Source organism: Carassius auratus, chromosome 42 (assembly GCF_003368295.1).
Source record: "Carassius auratus strain Wakin chromosome 42, ASM336829v1, whole genome shotgun sequence".
Lineage (NCBI taxonomy): Eukaryota > Metazoa > Chordata > Actinopteri > Cypriniformes > Cyprinidae > Carassius > Carassius auratus.
In genome coordinates this window covers 5,228,782-5,247,773 of record NC_039284.1, presented here as the reverse complement: position 1 = coordinate 5,247,773, position 18,992 = coordinate 5,228,782, and the positions used below count along the sequence as shown (strand labels likewise).

At 35.8% G+C, this 18,992-nt stretch overlaps 1 protein-coding gene across 1 annotated transcript in view; it reads left to right on the top strand.

Annotated features, from left to right (window-relative positions):
- The window catches only part of zgc:174356 (proton-coupled folate transporter), a 40,221-nt gene that overhangs the window by 7,365 nt on the left and 13,864 nt on the right, over positions 1–18,992 (top strand). Inside the window, exons 2-6 of the mRNA XM_026229389.1 lie at positions 6–753; positions 3,260–3,357; positions 7,357–7,495; positions 9,732–9,815; positions 12,068–12,224. Coding sequence (XP_026085174.1) covers positions 6–753; positions 3,260–3,357; positions 7,357–7,495; positions 9,732–9,815; positions 12,068–12,224 — 1,226 coding nt within the window. The remainder of the gene's footprint in view (positions 1–5; positions 754–3,259; positions 3,358–7,356; positions 7,496–9,731; positions 9,816–12,067; positions 12,225–18,992) is intronic.

The following is an 18,992-nucleotide window of genomic DNA, read 5'->3' as shown; positions in this document are numbered from 1 at the left end:
TGTAGGTGTGTTTACAATTGCTCAAGAATGCTACTATCTGCAGTAACCCTGAGCACCACAAAGGAGACGAGGAGGTTCAGGCTACAGCCTCCTACATCCTGCTTCTGTTCAACGCCACCCTCAGCTTGGTCTCCATCCCTCCTGCCATAATGCTGGGCTCCTGGTCTGACCGCGCTGGCCGTCGCTGGGTCATGGCTCTCCCGTCTGTATTGTCCCTGTTGAGTGGGGGGTTGCTCTTGGCTGTAGACTTGTTGGAAAACATCAGCGTTTACTGGACCCTGATGGCTGCTGCCCTAACAGGCTTGACTGGTGGCCATGTCTCCATTTTCCTCAGCTCATTCAGCTACCTGGCCGACCTGACCATAGGCTCCAGCTCCAGTCGCACTTTACGTATGGCAGTGGCCGAGTCCATGATCTTCGTTGGAGGCTCAGTGGGCTTCTTATTGGGTGGATTCTTGGAGCAAGAATTTGGACTCAAGGCAGCATTCGGGGCCTACATAGCCTGCCACGTCCTGGCAGTGCTTTATATTGTGCTTTGGCTGAGAGACCCTACGATGGGAAAAAATACTTGTTTAGCTCCCTGTGAAGAGAATACAGTTGAGCAAGGTTCTCATTCAGACAAGTCCTGGCTGTTTGTCCTGAAATACGCCAAGCTGTCTTTCAAAGCAGTGTTCAAGAGGAGGTCAGAGCAGGAGAGACTGAAATTGCTCTTTCTCATTCTCTGCACCTTCATAAATAACCTGGTGGCTGTTGGTGAGTGAAATCTCACACATAAACTGACACAAACAAAGACATATACAGTATAATCCAGTGAAAAAACAACAGCAACAACAACAACAACAACAACAACAAAATTGGTGTAGAAAAACATTTCACTCAAAAATTGCTTGTAAATCTCACAATTAATTACAAAGAAGCTGAAAGTAATGCACTGAATGAAAAACGTGAAGTGTTTAAGTTAAAAACCGAAACACTTTTTTCTTGTAAAATGTATTCCAATAATCTTGTTAATGTTTTATTTGCAACTAGTATTTTATATATTCAGGTGGTCGCAACATTATTCAGCTCAATCTCAAGAAATCTGTCAAGAATGTATTAAGATCACATTTAACATATACATATATATACATATATATACATTATATATATATATATATATATATATATATATATATATATATATTGAATTGCACTATTTTTTTCTGGAAAATCAATCTCATCTCAAAATACTGTAAAAATTGCTGTAATTAATAATGATTGTAATAATATTTATTATTATGAAATAATTAAAACCATGAATATATTTAAATATTATTGGTTATATTAAAGTAATATTTTTATTCAGCATATATTATATTATGAATAATTTTGATACATGTTAAATACTATAAATAAAAATAATACGACGACTATACATTTTTCATCCAAATAAGTAGATATTAATATAATATCAAGTTCTCAACAAAGATGTATTGGAAAACCTAAATTCCATAAAATATATGAAAAACTATTTATAAAACGTATAATATATATATATTTATATATATATATATATATATATATATATATATATATATATATATATATATATATATATATATATATATATATATATATATATATATATATATATAAACATTTGCATCATTTTTAAAATAATATTAGAACTATTATAAATTATCATGCATTACATTATAAATAATATTTATTCATAAAATGATTTCATACAAAACAATAAATACTCAAAAATCCATTGGAGATTTCATGCTTTAAACCATGCAGACCTTAACACATTCACTTTTAGTAATAGGAGTGTAAAATTAAATACAGCGTAAACTTTGAGATGGCTGAAATGAATTATCAGTGCAGTTAAAATGAGCCTCTGGGTCGAGTCAGCTTCTTGATGATGATAATACTGCTGAGGCACGACAGGAAGGTTTAAAAGCACTCAATCTGAATACTGTCACACCTGAGGCCAGAGAGAGAGAGAGAGAGAGAGAGAGAGATACAGTGATGTCTGTATGTCTCTATTCATTTCCATAAATTATATATGTACATAATTGGTCCTAATATTGTCTTAAATTTTGCCAAACATAATTGTCATTGTTTTTATAGGCTCATAATTGTTCAATCATCTTGTTTAAATTACACTCTGTTTTGCTTTGAAAAACATAGATCTTTGAAAGTCACAGCAATAAAGAGCTGGAGAGAGAGGGGACAATAATATATATATTTTTTTCTTCTTTTTTTTTAACCTTGCACAAGAACAAAAGGATAAATTCTAGAACAAGAAACAGGTAAACACCAAAAGAAACCAGCAGAGGAGTAGGACACACGAGGATCAGGTGAAAACAATCAAGCAGACAAGGGCTAAACAAGGAGGGGTGACCAGGGAAACAAGGAGGTGGGACAAGAGGAGCACAAGGCAGGCACATACAGAGACAGAACCATGTGCTTAGACACAAAACAGAAAAAGAAACAATGAACAAAGACAAGACAGTCAGGGCAGGATAATGACAGAAACTACCAAATACTTCTGTGTAGTAAAATATGTGTTCCATTTTCAACAAACTACACTTCTAAGGATACACACACACACACACATGGACACACCTTCTCATTCCAAGAGTTTTCTTTATTTTCATGACTATGAAAATTGTAGATTCACACTGAAGGCATCAAAACTATGAATTAACATATGTGGTATTATATATGGAATTATATACATAACAAAAAAGTGTGAAACAACTGAAAATATGTCATATTGTAGGTTCTTCAAAGTAGCCAGCTTTGATTTCTGCTTTGCACACTCTTGGCATTCTCTTGATGAGCTTCAAGAGGTAGTCACCTGAAATGGTCTTCCAACAGTCTTGAAGGAGTTCCTCGAGAGATGCTTAGCACTTGTTGGCCCTTTTGCCTTCTGTCTGTGGTCCAGCTCACCCCTAAACCATCTCGATTGGGTTCAGGTCCGGTGACTGTGGAGGCCAGGTCATCTGGCGCAGCACCCCATCACTCTCCTTCTTGGTCAAATAGCCCTTGATGCCTTCAGTGTGACTCTACAATTTTCATAGTCATGAATATAAAGAAAACTCTTTGAATGAGAAGGTGTTTCCAAACTTTTGGTATATATATATATATATATATATATATATATATATATATATATATATATATATATACATACACACAGACACTTCTAAGGTCACATATATTATATAGATGTATATATACTTTTTTTTTTGTGCCTTTGTCTCTCTAGGGGATCAGTCCATCTTGCTGTTGTATTTGATGTATGAGCCTAGAGAGTTCACAACTGCCCTGTTTGGCGTATTTAACTCCGTGAGGATGCTCTTGCTGGTAAGTGGTCTTGTTTAACACAGTAATGCTTTCTCTGATGACTCATATCAGTGGATGTCCTTGAAAAACCACTAAATCTTTCGATTTCAGGCTTCAACAGCAGCGGCCCTGCTGTACGGCCACTGACTGAACACAGCTGTGTGTCTTTGCCATCTCTTCATTTGAGTCTCTTTTCTGGCACACACAGCTGAGCATGATGTCCTTGATATCCAAACGTATATTATTTAATATTATTTATTGGTTTTTGCCTTTAGTCAGAGGGGAAACAATTGGGTGAAGACAGGGGACTGACACAACTCTCAACAGACAGCTCATAACAAGATACAGCATCAGTTAATTCATTCTATTATTATTATTATTATTATTATTATTATTATTATTATTATTATAAACTTCTAGCAACAACTAAAAAAAGTTATTTATTTTTTATTTGTTTGAGCTTTCTGTTACCATATAATAAAGTGATTTAAATTAGCTGTTTTTTTATTTTATTTTTATTGTGACATTAAATCTCCCAGTGTGACTCTTTATCTCACATTGTGATTATATTTATTGTGATGTTAAGATTATGTGACTATCTGTTACTCTTGTCGTGGTCCGAGTGTCGAGGTCTTTAGTGATATTAGTTAGATATAGTAAAATATTTGCTCTCTATATGCATTGGTGGATTAAGGTTTTGGGCTGTAAAGCTTTTTTTTTTATTTGTTTGAAAAAATTATCACTGAGAAAAATACATTAAATTTATAAAAAAATAAAATATGTACTTTTACACTTACACTTTTACACTGCTGCTACTTTTACACTGCTTTTATATATATATATATATATATATATATATATATATATATATATATATATATATATGTATGTATGTATATATGTGTATGAAAAATATCCTGATTTTACATAAATATATAAATATTAATCAAAATTCATGATTTCTGAATGATCATTTGACCTTTAAGAATGCTGTAAAAGCTGTTGAAAAGTCAGCTTTGCATCACTGGAATAAATTACATTTTATTCCAAAATAGGCCAATTTATTCAAATAGGCCAATCACAATATTACTGTTTTTACTGTATTCTAATCAAATAAATTAAATCCTGGTAAGCATAGGCAAATTTTAAAAACGCTAAACAATCTTACCAACCCCAAACCTTTGAAACTTAAATTTCTATTAGACAACATGTAATGACTCATACCATGTTGAAAAATACATTGTAGTGTTTTATTTAGTTTGATTTTTTTGGGGTGATGTGAGGGTGAAGAAAGTAGTTTTTTTAAAACTACAAGAATTATGACTTTTACTATTTATTACCTTTTCAAAATCAAAATCATTGTCTTGTACCTTGCATTAGCAGAATAGCTTTGCACTGTGAGTCTGTCTGTACAGCAGTAGTGATGGGAAACAGGTTGAAATCTGCTTCGTTTTCGTCGCCTGTCATGGGGAACTCGTCCTCTGAGCAGGTCGATGATGTGTCTTAGAGTAACACTTAAACAAAGCCTGCCAGTTAAGAAGCACCCTTACTGATTGGAGAGGTGATGGCTCTCCATTTATATCAGGATACACCACTGGGGCTCCGGTCACTTGGCTTCCTTTTTCTGTGGAAGCCGAAGGCATCGATCCTGATAGAATCTATTATATAGTCTGTATGTACGAGATGTAAGCTAGCGGGTTGCCACCCAATACACAGAGCGAAAAGTTTTAATTAACAGCAATTGAAAGAGTCAATGGGGGAAAAAAAGGTCAGACAAAGAAACTTTTTGGAATACAAAAGCATCGTGGAGGGGAGCTGATCTCGTGTTTCTAAAGATCTGAAGCCTCAAAATCTTGGCAGGTCTGGCTGCGGTGAGTGCATGGCTCTACGCTCACAGTTTTTATAAATGGCTGCGGGGCTGGAATTGACTTGTAATTAGGGTGGCGTGGAGTTGGTGAGGAATTATTAAACACTCCAGGCCCTAATGAGTTGATGAAAGTAAAAACACGGAGCGCTGACCTTTTCCGTGGAATGTTTATGCATTCCCATTATGTTTTCTGCTGCGAATCAGAGGCTGTGGCAAAGTCTGTTGACACTGGGCCCTCGCTGTGCAGTGGGGGGGTAATTAAATCAGAACGGTTTGCATGAGCAGGCAGGGCAAATGAGTCACGGCACACACCTCTAATGCGTATCGCAAGCAAATATGGATGAAAGTGAGTTATTTTTCCAGAGTGAAACAGCCGTACTGTTTTTGACACGGTTTCATCAGGCACAAACCCTGAAGGTTAATTAATTCACTGGTTAGGTTTAGATGCGTCAGAGAGAATCTAAATATTTATAAGCTTTGTTTTCATTCAATCTGAACCACAGTAGTGCTTATGTATTCTAGTGCTGTGCTTATGTATTTCCAAGATTACACAGCTGTTATATTACATTATTCAACATCAGCATTCATTTTAAGCATTTTGAATTATACATAGATCTTAATAATAATCAAATGATTGGATTTATGGATGATAAAACGTATGATACATTTACACTGTAGGAGGGAGCTGAGATCAATCCCTCTTGGGCAACCACATAGCAAATATTAAAAATAGCCTACCAAACACCTAGCAATGCTAAAAACTCTACGAACTAGCAAACACATAGTAATGTTATGGCAATGACATACAGTACAACAACTGAGCATTGTAGCAACGATTTTCGCATCACACAACACTATATTTTAAAACATAAAAACAACCACATGCTGTATTATGCACACCAGGCCAGTAGTTGGCGATGTCCCTTTGTAAAGAAACATTACACACCTAGGGCCCTATCATACTCTTGGTGCAATGCAACACAAGACGCAGTGCAAGTGTCTTTTCTAGTTTCAGTCTGGCGCCACGTCTTTTAATTAGAAAAAATGCATTTGCGCCCATTTGTGCGCCCGTGGGCGTGCAGGTCTAAACAAGAAGTGTTTAGGTGCATTGCTGGCGCATTGCTATTTTAAGGAGGTGAAAATAGACTGCGCCGTATACCAACTCAAACCTGGTCTAAAGTCAATGGCACAATATTTATTTGTTTTTTAAAGAGCGCGTTGGTAGAAAATGCGCCTCTGGGCAATGACTTTGCTTATTACACACAGGGATGCGCATCACATAAACATGACAAATATTAAAAACAAAAGGATTACAGTGTAAAAGAATATTATTGTGTAGGATACATAAATATAAAAATGTAATGATTGCGTGTATTATAATTAGGCTACATATTTGCATTTCAATACTTATAATGAATGAAATTCTACTTCATCCCAAGACTTCTTCACCGCAGGAAGCTTTAGTGGATTCCTGCTTGTCCCGTAGATGATCTGCGTTCAGTTTTTTCGCCAGCAAATTGCGCCATGTAAATCGCGATCCGCCATGGCGCGAGCGCATCTCGCTCTTAAAGGGAATGGGAGATGACACTCTGATTGGTTTATTGAAACGTTACACCCATTACTTATTAAGAGAATAGGGATAACCCATTCCAAAAATGCACGCTGGCGCACAGACCGTTTTTCTGTCATTAAAATAGCAAAAGTGTATTAGGACATGTCCTGAGTGCACTTGCTCTATGCGCTTTACACTTTGCATTTAGATCTTTAAAATAGGACCCCTAAGCATATATGCATTCTTATAGACTTAACACATAATATGCATATGCATGACAGCACTGTTTTTAGCGCTGTGTTTGTTGCTTACATAAAGACGATAGCAGCATCGTTTTAAAAATTCGCGTTTTGAAAGCTGTTTTTCAAATGTTTGCCATTGTCCTGTTAAATGAACGGCCAAAAATGATAAACACTGATTAACTAACGATGGATCCATAGCAGATTACATATAATAATGCATTCCATTTGTTCCGTTACACAATGTTTTGCTCTTTTACATACAATGGTTATAATGGACTGGACTTCAGCTAAATGCTGGCAGTTGTTTTTATCTTGGCACAGGTTTTTCAGCTCTAACCTAATGTGCTTCTATTTGGCAGGGCTTTGGTCTGCTGGTTCTGTTTCCTGTGCTGATGAGGTGTATGAAGGATATGACATTAGCAAAACTCAGTGCTTTGTTCAGAATCGCCTCTTACGTCATTCTCGCCCTCTCGAACAACACATGGATGGTCTTCCTTGGTAAGCCCCCAATCACTCTGTTACTCATGATTTTTTATATGATGTATTGGCATAATGAAGCTCCTAGTAAAGTTATTGTGAATGAAGAATGATCAAGAAAATCATTATGTCAAGTTAATGATGCGGTAGGGTCAATGATGTGATTCGTTTTGTCCAGACCCATTAATTTATTCAGAAACTCATTAAAAATTAAATTCATACATAGCCTACCGTGACTTGAATGCACATATTCTATGGCAAGGTATTGTTTATTTCTGAATTTTGATTCAAATTCATTCTTTCTCATTGGCATAAAGTAAAACATATCATGTAATATATTTATAATGTAAAATAATTTACATTTCAAATAATTATTGTTCTGGACATTCTATTCATCAAAGAATCCTGGAAAAGTATAATGGTTTCCTTAAAAGGATTACACGGCATAACTGTTTTACTTAATACAAATAAGAAATGTTTTCTGAACATATTTATATGTATATGTAAATATATTTAAATGGAAAGCAATTATTTTAAAATTGAATGATATTTTACAATATTACCTTATTTCATATTTTATGTATTGTTGGTGAACACGATAAAGTTATGTGACATACAGCCAAGTATGGTGACCCATACTCAGAAGTCGTGCTCTACATTTAACCCATCCAAAGTGCACACACACACACCATGAACACACACCCAGAGCAGTGGGCAGCCATTTATGCTGCGGCGCCTGGGGAGCAGTTGGGGGTTCAGTGCCTTGCTCAAGGGCACCTCAGTCGTGGCATTGCCAGCCCGAGACTGGAACCCACAACCTTAGGGTTAGGAGTCACACTCTCTAACACTAGGCCACGACTTCCCCATGTGAGAGACTTTCAAAAACGTCATACAATTTTTTTATACAATATTGTGTATATCATAAACATCAAATTTTCTATATCACTATCAGTCTTTTAAAAGAGATATATGTTAATATAGTTATAGAGTTTTACACTTTAAGATAGTTAGAAAGCACACCTGACCCTATTTCAAATCTGTCAGTGAGCATATCAAAGCACATCTCTCTTCCCTAAAACAATGTAGATTTCTTTTGTCAGCATGCACAAAGCAAATGTTTCCAAATTGAGGCTGACAATCTTCACTTGAGCTGACTGTTTTAACAAGACGGTCAAATGGGTAAATGCTTGGGTGGGGTGTCTACCTGACCAGACTTTTTATGGTTCACATTTATTTATGGTTCCTCAATTGTGTCTGAACTCCTTGCCTTGTTCCAGGGGGGCTCCACCTCCAAAGAGGAGTTCTCAGAGTGGTAAGTAATGATAACATTGTGCCGGCATTCATATAGCCACTCTCAGGGAGAGACAGCCGATCGCTGTTAATACTTTTAATTAAATAGATGGTTGTGGAAATTGTAATTCTAATCAATGTGGAGGATGAAAGCCTTTTAAAGAGAGATGAGTGGCAGTTCTGATGAATAATCAGTGCCAGGGAGGGTGGAATTTGCATGCTGGTCTTTTCTGTTGGCTGTGATAATGAGGGGCACAGCAGTGGCACACCGGAGCCATAACCTCCATTCTGAAAGTACAGTGTATGTGTGGTGTGTGCAGAACCGGCACACACACACAGAGATGTGTGCACTGAGTTACACCCCACCGCATTCGCATCAATCCATACACAGTAAATCTTCTGTTCTCTTGAGGATCATCTTTTCTTGAACATGCATGATCAGGCTTCTGTGACGAGCGAGTGACTTCACATTCTGAACCATTAGGAAAATCCCATGCTCTGTAATCACAATTAGCTCACAGAATTTCATACATTTAGATGAAGCTCATGAATTATTGAGTAGTCCATTTAGGATCTTACACTTCAGAACTGGTTGGCATTTCTCTGGTTTCACAGAGATTAGTTTACTATGGTTTTATGTTTAACGTTAAGTAATGTTGGTTGCACTTTATTTTACAGTACATGTATTTACATGTACTTACAGTGTATTTAGCTAAGAAAGTTCTGGTAATACAAGGTAACTACATGGGGTATGCTTAGGTTTAGGGGTAGGTTCAGGGTTAGTACCTAGTTATTACATAGTTATTGTAATTACCATGAGTACCTGAGGAACAGGACTGTAAAATAAAGTGCTACCATAATGTTTCTTAAGCAGTGTTTAATACAGTATTTGCAGGTCTATTTAGTTATATATCTTAGCAGGTTTCTGGTATTTAAGTTTGTGTGATCTGTCCTGTGGTTTTTGTAGTTGCTGTAGTTGGTGCTCCATCTGGGATCAGCCAAGCAGTGATTCGTTCTTTGTCTTCTGCCATCGTGGGACATGATGAACAAGGTATTGTGTTTGAAATTCACAATTCAGTGAGAGAATGAGTACCCACAAAAACGAAAGGACTAAAATTATGAACAGCAATGGTTTTGAACACAGCAGGATAGAAAAACCATGAATACTGCAGTTTTACAATAGTAACACCATGGTTAATTTAGTGTTAGCATGCCTCGGCAATCGGCATGGTCAAATCATGTTTTGATGTAAAGAGACTGCGGTAAAATTGTGGCTTTTGGATATATACCAAGGATGTGGCAGGAAGGTAAAGTTAGGGCTGGCCGATATATCTAACAATATGATCATTCTGAACATAGCCGTAGATCACTTACCGGCTGCGCAATATCGCATTCATTATCGAAGGCGATTCATCTGGGATAAAAAATGCGATATTGCATAGCTTGTCAGTAAGTACGTGATGGTGATTTGGCAGTAATCACGGAACCAGATTTACTGACTAGATGCGCATTATCGTATTGTTAGATATATCGCCCAGCCCTTGGTAAAGTCGTGTTTTTTGGATTGATATAATGGTAAAATGAATGGTATGATCATGGTTTTTAGATGTTTTTTTTTTGGGCGGGGGGGGGGGGACTCTTGGGAAATATGGTATTACCAAAATAACCACAAATTTTACAATTGTGTTGCTTCATTTACCATATTTTAATTGTAATATCTGTAGTAAAAGTATAGTAATAATAAAAAAAAAAATCATAAGGAAAATGCCATGGTTATACTGATTTATTTACTTATTTATTTGACTATGGTTTTCGTGTTTTTTTTTTTTTTGCTTGAAGGTTTATATGTATGTATGCATGCATGTTTGTAGGTAGGCATTTATTATTTTATTTGCAGTAATACCATGGCACTAATGTGGTTTCTGTATAGATACCATGCATGCACATGTACCATAATACGTTAAAGCTTCAATATGTATATAGTTGCTTTGGAACTATATGATAAGACTGCACAAATACATTTAATTATTCTGAATCATATGAATTTACAGTAGTAACCATTCAGTTCCATGGTATTATCTTCTGAAACCATCCCTGTGTGTTTTAAGGCATATTGCATTGTGTAATGTGTACATCACAGCATTGCTTTCTTCTCCATTTGATCTACAAGCCCATAAATGAGCTGAAATATCCTGAGGAAACTGCAAAGTGTTTCGACCTTCATATGACAGATAGATTTGAGTCATGCTTTTCTTCTAAATCTTTACTTTCTTTCTTTGTTTCTGCCTGATAACGTAGCTAAAAGCCCAAGATATAATCTCCACTCTCCTTTCACAAATCCTTAATGAGAGACGTCGTAGCATGCATAATTAACCAGAAAAAAAAAAAAGAAATCATGGAATTATCAAACTCGGCTAAGTGGAAAACAATGCAGGAGGAACAGCGAGACAACAAACAACCTCTTGAATACACTTTCATATTCATATATCCACCCCTGCTTGTTTCCACTCACAGAGCATGCAGTTGTAAGCCACTCCAAAAGGAAATATCCATTTAGCTTGTGGATGCAAACATTTTTCTTTCCATTTCTTTTATTTATTTTCCTGTTGATGCAAGAGTGATACAACTGTGAAAGGACATAGTGATGACAGGCCATTCCCATCCTTAAATGCACTGCTTTCACCATGCAAGCCTCCTCTCTCTACTTTGACAGCCGTTTCCCCGGCTTGGGGCTCAGATTGCATGTGTTACTGACTCTATTGCAGTTTCCAGTCATTCCGGGGCACTCACATGACTTCGAGCTCTGGTGAAGATCAATAAGTACTGCATGTCCCAAGTACTTACGGGCTGCCCCGATGTCCTTCTGCTCCAGTTAGTCAAAGCAGTCATGAAGTTCAGTGTAGCTCAGAGAGATATTTTATCAAAATGGATCAAACCATTATTCATGCCAATGATCGGCTGCACAGACCTCAGTTTCCAACGGCTATTATTCTTTCATTCAGATAAAGTCATAGGTTATGAATTTCAGGTGCATCCACGGCATATTAATCAAGCGCCACTAGCTTTATTCACAATGTTTGAAATACCTCTATCAGAAACACGTTTTTAATTTAGGGGTAATTATTGGGCTCCACTAATATTGAAATCATTTTTATATAAGAATGTTAGTTTGTTTTTTTATATTTGAATTAAAATACATTTATTAATATAGACACTCACACACACTCTCACTAATTTTGGTTCAGCTGTTTTCTATAGATGTCTGTTTCACGTCTTTATTTACTTTAATGTTGATGTCCTCAGGTGCCATGTTCTCCTTCTCGGCCTCAGTGGAAGCGACCTGCATCCTTATTGCTGCTACGATCTTTAACGGGTTGTACCCCCTGACCCTGCCAACCTTTCCCGGGATGCCCTTCATCATCATGGCAGTCTTCACACTCATAGTGCTCATTCTCTTGCAGTAAGTGAATCATTCATTCTTTTATATGGAAACTGAATATAGTGAATGCAACACAACTTGTTTTTGATTTTTCTGCCTACATAGGCATTATTTGGTGAAATAATGCAATAAAAACAGTAATATTGTTAGATATTATTACAATTTCTAATATCTGTTTTCTGTTTTCATATATTTTACATTGTAATTGATTTCTGTAATGGGAAAGCTGAATTTTCAGAAACAGCGTCCTCAGTGTCATTTCTCATTAATATCAAAATTGAAAACAGATGTGGTGCTTAATATTTTTGTGAAGAGCATGACATTTTTTTTTATTTGATGAATAGAAGGAGTTACCAAACCGAAACAAATTCTTACCCGATATTTCATATTGAATGTTGAAAATGTTTATGTGTATGTGTCCAACTATTCTTGAACAAAAAATGTTGTGGCTGTTGCCATATCTAACATGAAATGGTTCTAAACCACATAAAAGTTTCAGAATGGTGAGTTGTGACTATATGTAATTTATGTTGTAAAGCAAAACAGGACTCTTTAGGTAATATTATCCGCAGACCATATTTTATTCATAAATTGAAAACTCTTTTGCTCGAGAAGCCCATTAGAAATTCCAGAGAGAAGCCATGGCTCAAAAATGCTAATTCTCTTCTAGGTATTAGGGCTACAAACTGAACCCATCTATTCAATTAATTTGTATAGAGCTTTTCACAATACTTATTGTTCAAAAAGCAGCCTTACAAAGAATAGTGCCTTAAACCCCAGTGAGCAAGCCAACTCGACAATGGCAACAATGGCAAGCAACAATTCCCTAAGATGTTTAAATAGATGAGGAAGAACGTTTGGGAGGAACCAAGGCACAGTTGGGAAATTCTGTTGGGAATGCAACGGGGAACACCTGGAAAGAACACAATGGGGACAGGAGCACATAAAAAAAAAACATGGCACAGAGTCTGACAAATTGCATGTTTTAATATGAACATCAAAAAATATATATTTTTGGCTAATCTGTTTTTCAATTAAATGTAATGATCAGTGTTTTATTTTTATCTTCTGCAATTCACAATAGTGCTTCAGATATATCACGGGTAAAATAGAAAACTAATATTTATATTAATAGGTGGTTACTAATATACTCCCATAAATAGATTGAACTGCATTGTCTTTCAAAAATAAAGGCACTGCCTTCATACCCATTGAGGGTTGTCATGTGGAAGCATCCAGGTACAGGTTTTATATATTCCAATGTTTGTTTTTTTTTTTTTCCTCTTGAAATAACGTTTTGCTTCAAGATCCAGATTTTACATTGGAAACCAGTTGTCGAATCAACATGGTAGCATAAGCGTCCAAATAATTTAATTTTCCAGGTTACTAATGTGATTGATTTTTTTTTTTTTAATGCAAAGCTCAATGCTGCATGCCACTTACAAACCATATATATAACAGATCTAAAATGTGTTTTACTTTGAAGTATGTCTGCATCTCCATTGGTTTAGATTTTTTATATTTGGAGAAGATGAGCATGAAATATTGTGTGCTAATAGCATAACATTAGTACTTACATTTGTCATGTGGTGAAATACAGAGGATGGCAAATTAGATATTGATCCATCTCTTGTGTATTCTTCGGCATTTACTGAGAGAGGGATCTTAATCCATTTCTACTCTTCTCCAGACGTAGTATACCTATGATGTGAGCACTCTAAAAATGTCTAAACTTAATCTAGGTACTAAGGTCTAGTTTCAAATAGTAGATTAATGTTTTCAAAAAGATGTTCTTTAAAGTTCTTTAGAAGTTCTTTAAAGGTCAGTCATTATTATTTGGTGATATCAGTATTGTAGAAATAACGCACTTTTAAGGAAGGTCGGTGTGGCTACACTGAGGTTTGTGCTGGTTTAAGGGCCTCAGACTTACAATAATGTGCATTGAAATAATGTGAACTTTTACCAAAACACACTATGATGTCTGACTCAACCTCAATACATTATGTGGCATTAGAGCATGGTGCTAGCAACACTATGGTCATCGGGCCTAATTTACAGGGAATGCACGAATTGATAGTTTATACCTTTAATGCAAATTTGAGTTACTTTAAAGTTCCCATTATTCGTGCTTTTTTGAAGCTTTGATTGTGTTTACAGTTTGCAATATAACATGTGTCCATGTTTCGCTGGGAAAAAAAAAACAACAGTATTTTTCACACTATTCACTTATCTGTATACCGCTGTTACATCCTTCAAAAAAATAGACGCTGCTGTGATTAAAGTAAAAAATCTGTTCATATCAAACTATCTCTAATAACAGAAAAAAACAATAGTGATCTGTGTAGACCTGCGTTCATCTCTTTCATTATTTAGACTGTGTGAATTGGTGGGCGGGACTAAACAGGCATTGCTGTAGAAGCAGGCGTTGATCTTCTTCTGCAGAGGCAGGGTTTACACGCTCTATTAAATCACAGAGCAGCACATCCCACAAGCTGTTGTTTTGGCAGATAGGCTTCAATATAAACTGTTTTTAGACTAGTAAGAAAGTTTTGATTTCTGAAACTTACAGGATGTTTTTATAATATGATGACGTCTTATGTCACAGGTCTGAAATCATGCTCACCTCACAGGTCGCCATGGTTTTGCCTAGTAAGACATGTTCCTGGATCAACTTTATTGCCCCCCCCCCCCCCAAAAAAAAACTTAACCCAATCCCTACCCCTAAACCTAACCCTACCCATAATTTATTCCTAAAATCAGTGAGTAATGATAGCTGATTATCAAGGGTGTAGAAGCACCTAACCCTGATTTTAAGCCTAAAACTGATATTCCTAAAAAATGTTGTATCTCAAATCTTGGTTGATTGGAATGTTCTTTCCGGATCATCAAGGATGTTGATCAAGGAACATGTTGTACTTGGTGAAATCAAACTCACCATATGTCACAAGGGAAGGGAATTAGATTTTTCAGTTCATGACCCCTTTAAACAATCTTACTGTCCCCAAACTTTTGAAAGGCACTGTACATTTTGGCAGATTTGTATTTTTTAGTGTGAACTCTTCTAGCGTAAACTTTTATCTATTTAAGCTCCTTCTTATAAACATCTAAACTAACTAACTAAAAAATTTAATTAAATAAAAGGTATGAGAAAGTGACACTTTCATCCAAAACCAAATCTATTTTATTGAAATTTGAGTGTTAACACTTTGAATCTTGGCAGCCTTGATTTTATCCCTAGTATCTTTAGTTCATTGATCAAAAAAGATAACCTGCTATGTGCAATCACAGTAATAACCCTTTCAAGGGGTTCCCTAAAAAGCTTTGATCTAACTGATGCACTTGTCAGGTTGGCAATAAACGGCTCTACTACCTCCATTATCAGCCTTCAAATTGATTCTGACGTGCATTTGATGTTCTTCCTCAGACTATATAATTAAGTGATTGTCTTAGGTAATGAAGGCATTAAGTAATGTACACCTGCAATAAAGCCTGTATGTGGTGGGTAGTGAAGTGTAGCATGGTTATCACACCCAGGCTGTAATTACACCACTAATGGGCTGTTCCTGGAGGCAGTGCCCACTCAGGGTTGCGCAGTCTCCTCTGCGTCCCGAGCAGTGCACTATTAATCCTGTGCAATTCAGAGGAAGACATACTGTTCTTAATCCATACTTAATCCATTATCCTGCTAGGAAATGATACGTGTCAAATCAGAAATTGCAGGTTGTCTTGTGAAAACTCAAATTACACCCTTTGACGTTTGGCTTTTTTATTTGTGTCGAGTGAGTTTGAGAAAGGCACCCATAAACGCAATATAAGCTCATTGGAAAAACTTGCCATTACTTGTATTTTTGTGAAACTCCAAAAACATACTTATACAGTACATACAATCCACTACAATTTCCAGCTGAAATAAACATTAGTGGCAAACCTCTTTTTTTTTTTTTTTTTTTTCACACAGTTTAAAAAGAAAGGAGCAGATTATTGATTAATAAAGGTTTATTTTTTCATTGTTCCTTGCATAATGTTATGAGAAAGATAGCGATTCTGATTTCCATTTAAAATTCTGCTTATCGATACAGGTTCTTACCAATTCCCAGTTTCAATTTCGACAAGTACAAAAAAAAAAAAAAATACTAATAATAATATAAAAATGAAGCCAAACATTTAGAAATATGTTACACCCCTTGTTAGTTAGGTCTTTTTTTGATTAGGACTATTATTAGACTTTAGGTGTAATATAGTAATACATTTATTTACAATTTACAATTTGTAAAATGTTTTATTATTTACAATTAAAATATGTATTATGTGTCTTTATTCAAAACCTTCTGCTGAGCTGAATACCATGAATAAAATCAGCAGCTCACAGAATTATTTACAAGTTACATTATTACGAACAAGTAACAAGCAATAAAATAAGAAAAAAATATATTAATTGGCAATAGCACAAATAAACACAACTGAACAAAGGTACAGAAATCTAAATAACATGTAATCAAATGGGAAATGGCAAGGCATGGGTTTTCTATTTCCTAAATAAAATTGTATACTATTAAATAACATCAAGGACACAGATGGCAGCAGGTTTATTAGGCTGAAACTTTGAGATCAAATTCATGGATCCAATATACTGAAACTTTTTTTCTCAGTTATGTTCACTTAAGACAAAACTGATTGTGTTTAAAAGGATCTTTTGACATTAACTCAATAAATCAATTCAGTGTTTGAGCACTATATTAGAGGTGGCTTTTTGTGTGTGCGCAGCACGAAAACCGTACACAAGTGCCAAATTAAGTTCTCTTTTGCATCTTCTTGTACTTCAGTGTTCTTATTAAAAGGCAAACTCTGGAATCATTAAGTAAAACTGAAATGTGTTTCTTACATGGTACTTGAAAATTTGGAAATGTTTCTAAAATTAAACTGGTTCTCGATACCCAACACTACTACAGTGCATGATTTGTAAACCTATACAAGTCGACATATTCATCACTTATGTAAACTTCATATGTAAGGGTTTTTTAAAAAATCTTACTGACCCTATACTTTTAAACGGTAGTGTATATGGACTTTCTTTCAGACAAAGTAAACTTGCTCGGTAGCTCACCCGGTACAGAAGTGCACTTGCTATGCAGAGAGATCAGGTAAGAGTTGTCCAAAACAAATCGCAACACTTGATAAAATAGTACAATAACTTGAAGCTAAAGCTAAAATGGCATGGTTGCTTCAGCAAATGTGTTTCCATCTCACATGTGATATTGATTAAGTTTAAACTATGATTTAATGTATGTTATTTTTAATCATGATAGTGCAGAAACCTTTTAGCACCACTCATCGGACATTACATTTCCAGACTTCTGTGATACATTCAACAGATTCATGTTCATCTTTTTCTGATAAAAAAATTGAACATGCTTTTTGTGCCACTCACTGCACATTTCACTTTAAAAGTGCAGCAAAATGCGTAAGAAGCAACACAATCAAGTTGCAGAATGTCGTAAAAGGCAAGTTGTTCCAGAGAGCCTGGGCTGCATAAAAGCCTGAACGGTTTGGGTTTGAACATTCCTTGAACATTCTCAACAAAAGGATTTTCGGAGAGATGTGTGACTAACCACTAGTTATTTTGTTCGTTGTCATCAGTGCCAAGAGCTTCACCACTGTTCCATCTCAGCCTTCAGGGACATTTCTATTTCACGTGTGTGTGCTGTTGTTCATCTCAGGATGTCAGTCACAGTGAAGAGGAATTGCAGCATGTATGGTCCTGACCCTATGGAATATTGATGAGCTAGAAATAAAAGGGAATAAAAGAAAAGGTAATGACAGAGTCCGGGTGGGTGAGTAAGAGTAGCCTGCCTCTGTGGTGCCACTGACTCAAATCAGAGTTTACAGAGGGCCTCTGGAGACTGCAGACTTAAGACCGGTCTTAATCCATCCATCAAAGCCTCTCTCTCATTACGCTCCACAATTACCGGGACTATGAAGGGCTTGTCTGTTAAAATCTAACTTCAAACAGTTTTTTGTATTTAAGCTCTTAGGCCCTCTTTCTTTCCCCTTCATCTCTGGCCTCATATACAGGATTTTGAATGTGATTATATCTGCTCAAACACCATAACTAGAGCTGTACCGTTTAGAGAGAGTGTTTACAACGGTGGCACTTGACTCAACACAATGCAAAACGAGGTAGGATTTTGTAAATCATAAGAACCACACAATGGTCCAGTCACCTTAAGCCTTCTCTGAATCCTTGCTTTGATGACGTAATGCCGCATGGACCGTAATGGAAGGCCATTTCAAGTTGGCAAGACTGCAGGTGTGCCATTTGAGGCAGGACTGATGTATATACAGGTGCATTTAAAAAAAAATTGAATATCATGGAAAAGGTCTTTATTTTTTTATAAAAAAAAAAAAAAAAAAAAAAAAAAAAGCAAATATTCTTATATTCTAGATTCATTGCACACAAACTGTGAATGTTGTTATTATTATTATTATTATTTTATATTATTTATTATTCTGATGGTTATGACTTAAAGTTTAGGAAAATAAAAAAATCAGTATCTCAAAAAGCAAAAAAATAAATAAAAATAAAAATAAAAAATTGCTGAAAGAGTTGGCTGTTCACAGAGTGCTGTCTCAAAATATATCCATAGAAAGTTGACTGGAAGGAAAAAGTGTGGAAGGATAATGTGCACAAGCAACAGGGATGACCACAGCCTTGGGAAGATTGTTAGGAAAATCCGATTCAAGAACTTTGCCGGAGTCAGCCCATCAAGAGTCACCACACTTAGACGTCTT